This window comes from Lygodium microphyllum, chromosome 4 (assembly GCF_053477565.2).
Source record: "Lygodium microphyllum isolate KBCC chromosome 4, Lygodium_microphyllum_v1.1.10, whole genome shotgun sequence".
Taxonomy (NCBI): domain Eukaryota; kingdom Viridiplantae; phylum Streptophyta; class Polypodiopsida; order Schizaeales; family Lygodiaceae; genus Lygodium; species Lygodium microphyllum.
In genome coordinates, this window is record NC_141138.1 from 54,103,933 (window position 1) to 54,115,847 (window position 11,915).

General features: G+C 38.0%; 1 protein-coding gene across 2 annotated transcripts; it reads right to left on the bottom strand.

The window, feature by feature from the left end:
- Positions 1-350: 350 nt before the first annotated feature.
- On the bottom strand, positions 351-6,078 carry LOC148037049 (putative fructokinase-1). 2 transcript variants are annotated; one of them, XM_087675997.1, is made up of 9 exons: positions 5,984-6,078; positions 5,812-5,872; positions 5,143-5,375; positions 2,630-2,842; positions 1,634-1,831; positions 1,342-1,479; positions 1,127-1,243; positions 824-944; positions 351-597 (listed from the first exon to the last, which is right to left on the bottom strand). In XM_087675997.1, exons 2-9 carry the CDS (start codon positions 5,840-5,842, stop codon positions 518-520), a joined length of 1,131 nt encoding a protein of 376 aa, XP_087532123.1. In that variant the 5' UTR covers positions 5,843-5,872; positions 5,984-6,078; the 3' UTR covers positions 351-517. The 2 variants fall into 2 exon arrangements, with proteins under 2 accessions (XP_087532123.1, XP_087532122.1); XM_087675996.1 differs by lacking the exon at positions 5,984-6,078 and having other exon boundaries at positions 5,812-5,977.
- Between the last annotated feature and the right edge of the window lie 5,837 nt (positions 6,079-11,915).

Consider the following 11,915-nt stretch of genomic DNA (forward strand, 5'->3'; position numbering starts at 1 on the left):
AAAACTACCCTATTGATCTAGCTATTATGATAGTTCTAGGTACAATGTTGGTAATCTTCCCACTTCATATCAACTTATCACATACTACTTAGATCAATATTTTAATCAATTGAGATAAATAATATTTATCTTGCTTATATATGTGTAACTAGTTGTTATTTCCCTTTTAATGGCAATCCATTGAAGTCCATGTAGTAGTTGGTGAAGCAAGTGACTACCAACTAGAGTTATCGTCTTTATGGTTTTAACTTTTACGTCATAAGTGTGTTTTTATTCATGACTCTAAGAACCAAAAGAAAAATTTTTGCTTAAATTTTTTAAAAGCCTCCGCTTTATAGTAATCCAAGACATTAGAAGAAAATTGATGGCTATTGCAAACTCATAAAATAAAGGTGTAGACCTAATGTACATTATGAGAATTAAGCATTGAGCCAATCCAAAATCTTTTGTTAAGTCCACTTTACAAGTACAATTGCAAAACTTGTTGCAAAATAGATTGAACTGATAGCATTTGCATCTATGCACATGTACTTTGAAGCTCTACATTCCATGATTGCATTAGAGGAAACACATGATGCTTTTCATCAAGGTTTGTCCCTACATTCCAAAGAATACATGCTTGTGGTTACTATAGGTAGCAAAAAAAAGAGATTTAGATTTATTTCTACACCCAATGTAGATTCTCCAATCATTTCTAGTTAAAATGTTAGAAAATAAAAGTGACTTTAAGAATAACAAAGAATTACATATTAGAACTCCTATTGTTTTTGTGAATTAAAACACCACTTCAAGAATAGAGTACTCATATGGTTGGAAATCTTACCTTGCAACATTTTTAGAACCCTTGGACTATCGGGCAAGGCTGGGATAGCCCCTCTCTCAGTAGTGGTGATAGCACCACAAACATTTGCAAATCCCAAGGCTTGCTTTAAACTCCATTCATCCTATGACCATCACATGGAAAATTTATTTGATTAAGTTGCTATCACAAACATCATAAGCATACAAATACTTGAGAAATTCTATAGTTTTTGTTTTTCCTCAATGTTTAGATGGTATAATAATATCATTTAATAAAATCTAGTTAACCCTAATGATTCATGAAATTGGATGGCTATAATACTACTTTGTATAGATTAGGGTTAAAGGCCAAGTGATGTAACAATCCTGCAACAAAGGCATCTCCAGCTCCAGTAGTGTCCACAGAATTGACTTTCATGCCATCCACATGCCCTTCAATATCCTAAAGTCAAATGATTCACAAATGAGAAGAAAAACATAGCATTAAAGATATTGTTGTATTGAGTAGATTTCCTGGGGATGGCATATAACAATATTTACTTTTGTGTAGTATCTACATCCCTTGCATCCTTCAGTGACTAATAAAAGCTTTAGGTTTGGATGCCAAAGCTTTCTTGCAGCTTCATGACTTTTGTTATCTCCACTTTGGAGAAGAAACTCCAATTCTTCATCACTTACCTAGTTTCATAGAATAACCAAATCTTGTAAGTGTCATGTTTCTTGTGGAATCCCTTCATATTGAAAGTCTATGTGCATTTATATCTATCTTCTTTTCAAAATTATGCATTATTTCGAAAACATGAATTCTAGAAATATACTTTGAGATGATTACTTTGATGATATCTGCCTCATTCCATATGCTTAATATGGCTTCTCTTGCTTGATCACTTGAGGGCCATAATGGTAATCTTAGATTTGGATCATAAGAAAGAATGGCTCCATGCCTCTTTGCTGCTTTTAATGCAACAATATGAGCTGTCCTACTTGGTTCAGAAATTAGGCTAATTGATCCATAATGGAAAATGGTTGCCTACACACATTCAAAAGGAAACAAAAGTAAGAAATTAAGATATTGAGACCATGCTCAATGAAGACATCCAAATATTTAAAATCTAGAATGCACCTTCAATTAGTAAAATCCCATTGAGCATATCAAAGAAAATGTTTTTTTTTTCAATACAATATAATTTTTGAATACATAAAATTCTAGAGACCATTGTCCACATGAGCTTTTACTTCTAGACTATACACTATTGAAAGGTTACTATGGGTGTTAGTGTATTGTTATATGATAGTTTACTTTTAGGATGTATATTGCTCAAATATTTAGTTTGTCACATAAATAAGAAATTTCACACATTTTAACATTATCTATAAATTAAATGCTCTCCTTAATTAAGTGATCTTCTTAATTGTGTTGCCAAATATTATCACTCAAAATAATATCTAGAATTATAGTGTTGTGAGCCTCTTCCAACTAAACAATTCACTTCATGTGATCATAGATGGCATTTAAAGATTTTCTTCTACCCCTTTCCTTCTCTAGAGTGCTTGTACCTTCCCTTTTCCATCAATCAATATTTACTAGGAAATTTTCAAAGACAATAAAATGCACTTAGCACATTTACATCATATTTTTCCATGATAAAGAGTACTTAGACAATCTACAAATAACAAACATAGAACTAGATATTTAGAAAAGAATTTCAATCAATACTTAAGGTTTTTTCTTATGTTACAAGGTCATCATAATTAGATTCAAAGCATGACAAATAAGTAAGATTACTTATAGTTTGTACTTAAGTGTGAGGAATTTAATGGCCATTACCTTTGAGATTAGGTCAAGATCAAGTTCACCCTCATGGAAGAGCATGTCTGCACTTGGGTTTCTATAGAACATGAACTCTCTCTCACCATCAGCTCGTAGGGTGACAAAGGCCAATGCAGTGCGGGCTCCAGGATCAAACTTGAGGCCTTTGCAATCAACATTATTGTCCATAAGAATATCTCGTAGCATGTAACCAAATTCATCTTCACCCACCTTCAATATGCAAAATCAAATTTTAACCACATTATTTAAAATGAAAATGAGATCTTGTGTATTCACAAATCATTTACTCTATCTATCTAGGTGACAAACTATTCCTAACCTCTAAATAAAGTTATGATTAATGAATATGAAACATTAAGAAATGAAACCTTGCACATTACTAAAGAGTGTATACTAAATCTAAATAACTATGGTTTGCAAGGCCATAGGTAGAAGTTGGTCTCCTTTGAGAGAGCTTCTAATTCCAAACTTACTTGATGACATGTATTAACATTTGTTTGGTGAGAATTGTGTAAAGACATTGTCTCCTCATGCTAGGAAACAATGGCTTGCCCTTGACACGAATGTTGGAGGATCAATTGTGACATTAGGTTCTTTAGCAACAACTCTATGCTGTGTTCCATAGAATTATTTGGAGTGATCCACTTTCAGGTCAATTTAAAGTCCTTTTCTCCTTATAAGTAAACTAGCCAATAGTTGAAAAGGGTGCTCAAAGTGTGATATTAACTTTTGTATTTGAGTGTGTGCATTCATACTGGTTTTATACCTATGCTTTGTTGTAGGGTAGCTAAGCAATCACCGACATTTTATGAAAACTTGAATTATACAAAGTATAAGCCTAAATGCTTCATTAGATTATTCAAAATATAGGATATGTGTGGAAATTTGCAAAAAGCCAAGTTATATGATCATAAATTATTGAAGTTTCATAATTCATAATTGGTTGAAATGCTTTATTACTATCATTAGTATAAAAACATTTGAATATGTGTTAAGACAAACCTTCTTCCAATGAAAAAGAGCTACATTGCCTCATCTACAATCACTAGATAAGAGTATGCCTAAAAGCCTTTCTAGACATTTAATGTATTTTGTGGCTATTCATATACTACAAGCTCACATTTTGTATCGAAGACTCAAATTTTCTTCATTAAGAAATCACAATATTTAGAGATTAGAAGTTGGTACATGAACCAAACTGACAATTAGAAACCCTACTCATGGTTGGAACTAAATATCAAATGGTTCTCATTCAAAGTTAGAAGCTCAACAAAGGATAGAAATAGATTTTTAGTTTGAGAATATCCAAAAAACTCTCCATTATTTGGGTACATGCCAAAAGTTTGAAAATTGTCAAGGGCATATTTTAGATAACATGCTCTTTAATGAGAGTTCGCTCATGAGTCATTGTTCATGGAAAATGTTATTGGGAGCTAAAAGAAGAATCTTCAGCCTTGACGGTTAACAAGAAATGTATTTCTCATTATTCACAAGGAAAACGTTATTGAGAGCTAAAATAGAAACTTTCAACCCTCTAATTTGCAATATGTAAAGATTGTTTAGCAAAAACATGTAGAACTTTAAATTAGAGACAATACGAATATGAGTGCAAAGAAAAAAATCATTTCTCGTATGAAAAAAAGAAATGGATATAGTTGCTATACCAAATGCACCATTGAGGCGCATTAGAAACTAGTGAATCTAGTTCTTCGTTAGTTTCACTTAAGATAAAGCAAGGTCCTCTTTGATTTTTTGTGTTTTTCTATGTTAGCTTTGAAGGCCTAAATTTGATGGGAAGCCTAATATTTCTTGCGAAACTAAGTTTTTAAAAATACCTTTCATTTATTTGGATTAAGCCTCAAATTATAAAAAATATCTAGGTATGTTAAAAATCACATCAATGAAAAATGATAGAAAATATCTTGTTTGACACGTGCAAATTTTTTAAAACTTACTTTGATGGGAAAATAGCCCAAAACAGGCATGAGAGTTGTCAAATTTAAGCCTTGTTGATTGTTTTTGAGCAGCTTTTGTTCACATTGTCTTTTAGATTTTCCTATTCATTTCGTAGGTTTTTTCCCTCCCTTTGTTTGTGGTGTTTTGAAAGCAATGGATAAAAAATGAGCATGATCAAAGGGGAAATTTGCGACAGGGCTTATTCAATGCACTTAAATTGAGCGATTGAAATTTGCAATGCAGATAAGAATGGGATTTGAACCCTTGACTTTGGGCAAGGATTGGGGGGTTGTGCTGCTACATCACCAAAAGAAAATCCCCAATAGGGTATTGCTAGGGGGACACCCTTTGTTTCATTTCGTTTTCTCTTCATCATTTGAGGGGAAAACAAGACAAGAATTGATAATTTTTTGATCTTAAGTTTTAAACAAGTCAAGCAAAAAAGAAAGAAAGAGAGAAGAATGAATAATTTCCGCTTGTTTTCCTAACCTAGAACGAAAGAATTAGGCAACGGTAATGTATGATAATTGTGTGGGGTGGGAAAATTTTAGGACCTTGCCAATGAAGGCAGAGCGGCCGCCTAGTCTAGCGATGCCCACGGCCACGTTGGCGGGCGCGCCGCCTGGCGCTTTCTTGAAGGCGGGGGCCGCCGCCAATGACACGCCGCCAACTGTCGGCACGAAGTCCACCAGCAGCTCCCCAAATGACACCACCAAATTATCATCCCTCCTCCTCATCGTCCGCCTATCATCGCCCGCCACGTCATCACCCACATCATCATTAGCTCCTGCATCAATACACCGCTAGTTGATCAGTATCAGCCAATACCCACCTTTAGTCTTTTTATAGTTATCATCCTTAAATCTTGTCGGTCACCCAATAATAGATTTATGGCTACCATCCCGCTAATTATCATCATTACTCATCTATAGCTGACAGCTTAATCCTCTAACATTATCATATATTTTCTATAAGTTTCAGTCACCATATCTCATGAAATAGCCACCTTATAAGCCCTCACGAGCATCGTCGCCTGTCTGATTCGCACTCATAATAATACTAGCTATAGCAGCCTGCAATACCCACCTTCCCTCTCGCAATTATATCATCATTAGTATGTAGATAGGTAATCGGCAGCTTGCCACGACTCTTAATTATCATCAGTCGTATCAGTCACCCCTCATATATGGCGACTAATAGCCACTTACTGATTAATTCCATACCTGGCAATGGACCTGCGGATAGCCTCTCCATCTCCTTGGATTCTTTATGCAGCTAATATATCTGTTATCGATTCATACAATAAGGATGAGGACTCAGGAGGCCTCCACAGCTATTTAAGTATAACCATCCATATGCCGCACGCCGGCAAAAGGACAATCAGAGCGAAATTACCTCAATCGTAGTATTAATCATCGCCGATCCATTACATCGCTTGATTATATAAGACGAAAGACTACTCATGCCCAGATTTTTTCTTCCGCATGATGCTGCCTGACAACATACACTAAAGAGATTTTTCTTCCAAGATCAGACAAAACTCGTATGATGAAGGAAGAAAAAGGTAGGACGAGATTGTTTTATGCCCTTTGCTGTTTTATGACGGATAGAGACTCCGAAATAATTGGAATTTGGAAGGCTGTGGTCCGTAGGTGATGGGGGTGTGTGTGTCTCTTGATTAGATAGGTTTGCCAACCATCAAAGATAAGAACTTAAAGATGTAGAAAACAATGTCACAAATGAGTGTGTTGCAGCTAAACATCTATCCTAGGACTTCATCAAAGGTTATCTATAATATAATTTGGTTGGTCCTAAGTGATCAAAGTTAGTAGATGTTGGAATATTCAAAGTTTGTGGCTAAGACATTACAAGCTTAAACCTTCTGGTTGGATCTAAAAACCTAACAAGTGTAACACATGCACACGCCCACATGTGCACACATGTGCACGCACAGAGAGTCTCTCCCTCTCTCTCTCCCCCTCGTGGAAGGGGGACTAACACTGCTTATTAAGTAGCACATTGATGCTTGCTTTTCTTTAATCTCAATTTATATCCAATATCTTTTTTCCAATAAGTTACCTATACATGCATGTACACATCATTTTTAAAAGAAAAAGAGTAAATGTTTTTTATGATGCTTGATTTGTGCATTTTGATGTTTGCACATCATTTAAGCAACCTTAGAATGATGTTGTGAGCAATATATGTTTACTAGGTAGGCATCACATAGCAACATCCACATTTAGATATTAGGGTCATAGATCAAAATGACTTCTATTTCTAGACCTTCACTACAACCAAAAAGCCTCATACACGCACATTTAGACGCGATTTTTGAATACAGAGAAAAACTTACGGGCATGTCTATCCTCCCGTCTATTTGTGCGTCTATCATTCCGCCTCTATAATCACATGTATCGATGACTTTACACGCACAAATAGACGTGTAATAGACGCACATATACACGCACATATAGACACGCTTTTAGACACACTTTTACAAGCACTAATAGACGCTAACGGAAAACAAAAAATGTCCTAAAAAAAAGATATTTCATTTCCTTTTTTAATTTGAATTATTCAACGCGTGTATAAGCGCGTGTAGTCTGCATTATAGACACGCGAACGCGAATTACTTGCAATTTAGACGCGCTGATAGACGCGCAAAACAGAACTGGAAAAAAAAAAACCAGAGAGCATGTGGTTGCATTATAGACGCGCGAATAAACGCGAATTACCTGCAATTTAGACGCGCTGATAGACGCGCAAAACAGAACTGGAAAAAAAAACCAAAAAGCAACCACATGCTCTCTTGTTTTTTTTTTGCCCCCTCTCATACATCAGATTGTGTATTTGGGAAAAATACAATATATCTTACGGGCACAAGAATTGAAAGTGAAAGTCCATGTATTCATTATATATCAAAGCATTTACAAGGGAAGTTTTGAGTGCTTGCGACCTAAAGTGTGGCCGCAAGCAGTAGGCTCAAAGAGATATCATACATATACAAGAAAATAAGGCCTCATGAGGAGGTATGGTGCTCCTCTACGAATTTGAAGAGGAAACATCCTCGCTAGTACCACCATGGCTACTAGCGTCGCTATCCCCCTCCTCGCTGTGCTCCACATCCGGGTTCACCTACACACACAAAAGATCAGGGTTGCTTACATAGACAAGGTGGATAAAAAATTATAATTAGTTATACTTTTAATAAGAAAGTAAGAAAAACATACATCCTCTGGCTATCGAATCCTCATGGCCTGGTTGTATTGGTCCTCAGTGATGAGACCCTCCTCATAAAAGTGAAGCCATGTTGCTGCGCGGTTATGGCCTCGATGGTAACCTACCTCTCTAAGGGTAGGTGTCCTACCAACGATGGTAGTCTGCAAAACATTTAGAGATATACAAACAATTAGACGTCACAATATATTAGACTAAAATATATAAAGAATTTAAAGAAATATACATTAAAAAAAACTAGAAATCAAAATATACTTACAAACTCTGCCTCCCACGACTCTTTGCCGCTCGATCCGTAATGCGACGATCCCATGGTTTCCATTTGGATCCGTCGCGCCTCTGCGTGCTGGCGACTCTTCACTTTCTCAACTGCTTTCTTCTTGGCTTTCTTCCACTCTATGCGGTGGCACATAGCTGGTTGGCTGTAGGCTCCACGCCCCTCCTCCAGTCTCCGCAGTGAGTCCCTGGCCCGTGTCATGAGGTGGGATCTTTTGTTGTGAAGCATATCCCTCACTTTTGTACGTCAATCCAATCATCTGAGAATCGCTGACCCTCAGAATTTGGGTACCTCCTATGGACTGCCCTCATCACCTCTTGCCACAAGCTGCTTTTCTGATTTTTGAAGGCAATGAAACAATCTTTATACGTCACATGCACGATGCTCCTCATGTACGCCATTACATCCCTTCCCTCATCATCATGAAAGATGCCATCGGCATCTGTAACTCTATAGTAATGGCGTACAACCTCCTTTACATGATCTACTGGTGAGGGTGATTGCTCGCCACCTCTTAGGCAACCCCCACACAACCCTTGTCCTCCCCCTCGACTCTCCCTCCTCCCTCTTTGTCGACTGCCCTCTGTCTCATTGGATGCACGAGCTTCTGCAGATGCTTGTGCTCAGCCGATGCACGTGGAGCACATGGAGTACCTACATATGGAGTACCTGTATGTGGAGTACCTGCATGTGGAGTCTGGGAAGTAGTGCCACACAAAGACGCTAGAGGCGTCCCAGACATGACACTGAACACCTTGTCCGTTGTGGGAGAGCGGCCAAGGTGTCTGGTCATCTCTCCCATGAAGTCTTCCCTACTAGGAAAACCTCCAAAAAATGCATTGACCCCCCTGCCAAAGGAGGCCAATGTATCATTCATACGATCCACATCTGGGTCATTGCTAGATGAACCAGGATACGACATCTGCAAAAAAAACACAGAAAAAAGACAAATTTATTTGCATACAAAAAACATAGGAGGATATTGTGCAGTACAAGCAACTCATGGATGAGGAGTGGAGGTGACTATCCATAGACTAGAGGGCACATTGAGGCCTATATGCCTAGGTGAGGGCTCTAATTCACGAGATCCACATGTAGAACACACAAGTTTCAATCTCACTTTATGTAAAGAATGTAATGTTTGTATAAATGTGTATAAAAGTATACCATTTTCTAATTTGTCACTTTTAGATCTAACTAGACTTCTATTTAGGAGTTAATCAATACCACGCAACAAGATTCTGCTCTAGGTGATGTCACACAATAGGACCTTGCAGTTTTTAATGTGTATAAAAGTATAACATTGCAGTTTTTAAGCCTTTGACATAACATTGCAGTTTTTAAGCCTTTGACATAACATTTCTGTTCATCTTCTATCCAGCGCGTCTATTTGCGCATCTAACATGCAGCACAGACGCGCTGTCAGACGTGCATCCCAAGTCAATGTGTGTCTATTTGTGCATCTAACCTGCAGCACAGACGCACTGCTAGACGCACATCCTAGGTCAATGTGCGTCTATTTGTGCATCTAACCTGCAGCACAGACGCGCTGCCAGACGCGCATCCCAGGTTAATGTGCATCTAAAATCGTGTGTAGAATGCATGGCTACGATTCTGTGCAGCGCGTGTATCATCGCGTGTGCATTGCAGAGCACAGGCGCTGTAAGACGCCCTCTCATACGCACTGAGAGGAGACAATTTTTACGTGTCTATGTGTGCGTCTACACTGAGATGTAGATGTGCTAGCAGATGCACTGGGTCAGCCGATTTTCGACCGACGACAGCCATTGACGATTTACATAATGCAATACATTATAATGGAATCACAAATGAGAAATACACAGACATAGCAGAGAGAGGAAGAGAGAAACACAGAGAGAGAGAGAGAGAGAGAGAGAGAGAGAGAGAGAGAGAGAGAGAGAGAGAGAGACTCACCTTGGGTGTTTGGTGTGGCGGGTGGTGGCGCTTCTCCTTCTCCGTCTTCCTCTCCTTGGTAAGTTACCCTCCCTTGATGCTTGTTTGCTTGCTTGTTGCTTCTTCTTGTTCTCCTCTTTCTTGTTCTCTCTTTCTTCCTCTCCTTGGCTTTCCTTTTTCCCTTCTTGTGTGTTTGAAATGAAAGAAGAGGTGAGTCATGAGGAGGTGAAGCATGAAGAGACTAGGTGAGGCATGAAGAGACTGCATGTTGGCTAAACTCAAGCTTCAGAACCGCAAAAAACGCAGGAAAGGAAAGGCGCAATTTGAAAAGAAATGATTTAAATATGGTTTGAATTTTGACGTGTGCGTCTATTTTCGTATGTATATGTGCTTCTGTTTTTCAGATAGACGCGATTGTAGACACGAAAATAGACGCGTAGGCAGACGCGTATTTAGACGCGCATTTGGGATTTATCATGATGTTTTGTTTTTAAGATAAGTTTTGATAGTGAATTCTTCTTAAGTTTTGATAAGTTAAGATAAGTTTTAAAATGATGATTTTTGTGTATTTAAAATTAAGATCTTATGTAAACATATATGAATGACAAATATTTTGATGTTGTCATGAATTAGGTTTAATCATGTTGACGTCGTCATCACCTAGTGCGGTGCAAGCTGGTGAGTCAATGAGCACATCCTCAAGTGAGGATGAAACATTGCGTCTTCATAATCGAGATGCATGGCTACGACGAAAAATTAGATGCATGTGTGATCGTTGTCGAGGGTGTATTTTTCGAGCACGTCGAATTGCAATGTCACACCTCAGCTTGTATGGAGAATGGGACCAAGAAAAATCACCGGTATTCATTGTTTTTTTTTACCACTAAGATTGCTAGTCTATGTTACGGGAATTATATATCAACGTACATGAAACTCCCTTTTGTGGTTGAGAAGGATGCGGTGCCACATCCTCAGATGCTCCCTCTCGGGAGTCGAGAGGCTACAAAACGTTGACGCGAGGAGACAGAGTCTTCAAGAAGAGTAGAGACTGACGACCATGATAGTAGCCCTCATGAAATGCCCCATCAAGTCATAGAGGATGAGATTTTGGACAACATGGTACACCATCTATTTTCACAACCGGTTCATGGAGAAGGTCACTCTACGAAGCCAGATGATCCACTATATGTAGCATCATCTACTCCGTTGTATGAAGGTTGCACGTACTTCTTTCTTTGTGCGTCCCTCGAGATACTTAACTTGCAAACAATTTATGGATGGAGTAATGTTAGTTTGGATGCGTTATTGAAGTAGGTATCAATTCAGTTTGAAGTAATGTCAATTGTTAACCTCTCTATTTTGAAATCAGACAGAAATATATGTTGGTGGTTTTTTAACTCACTTTTAAAATATATGTAGGTTATTATCACAAATGCTTCCAAAAGGAAACAAATTGCTAGCGAAGAGAGAGCAAGCAAGACATTACTTGACATCTCTGGGAGGCCTCGATTATGTCAAGATCCATGCATGTATCAATGATTGTGTCTTATTTCGTGGGATTCATGAGTTTGCACGAGAGTGTTCTGTTTGTGGCGAATCAAGATACGAAGTGGAGATGAAGTCAATGGATGTGCCTCGTAAGGTTTTGCGACATTTTTCGATTGTTCCACATATAAAACTTATGTTCAAGTGTAAGTCTATTGGAAAGCTCATGTCATGGCATGCTAGTCATCGTTCAAGTGATGGAAAATGGAGGATCCCTGCAGACACACCCGCATGGCAACATATAGATAATTTGTGGCCTGTTTTCAAAGAAGGGCCAAGAAATTTGAGATTTGGTTTAGGTATGGATGGAATCAATCCATTTGGCATCAAAAGCACATCATACAGTGTATG

Bases quoted from the DNA above. Each gene is read 5' to 3' on its own strand.
- LOC148037049 (XM_087675997.1), bottom strand. From the start codon at position 5,842: ATGGAGAGGCTATCCGCAGGTCCATTGCCAG. The intron at 1,832-2,629 runs GTAATGGCCATT...GAATGTGTGTAG, and splicing joins ATCTTGACCTAATCTCAAAG to GCAACCATTTTCCATTATGG. The intron at 598-823 runs GTAAGATTTCCA...TTTGGAATGTAG, and splicing joins GGTTCTAAAAATGTTGCAAG to GGACAAACCTTGATGAAAAG.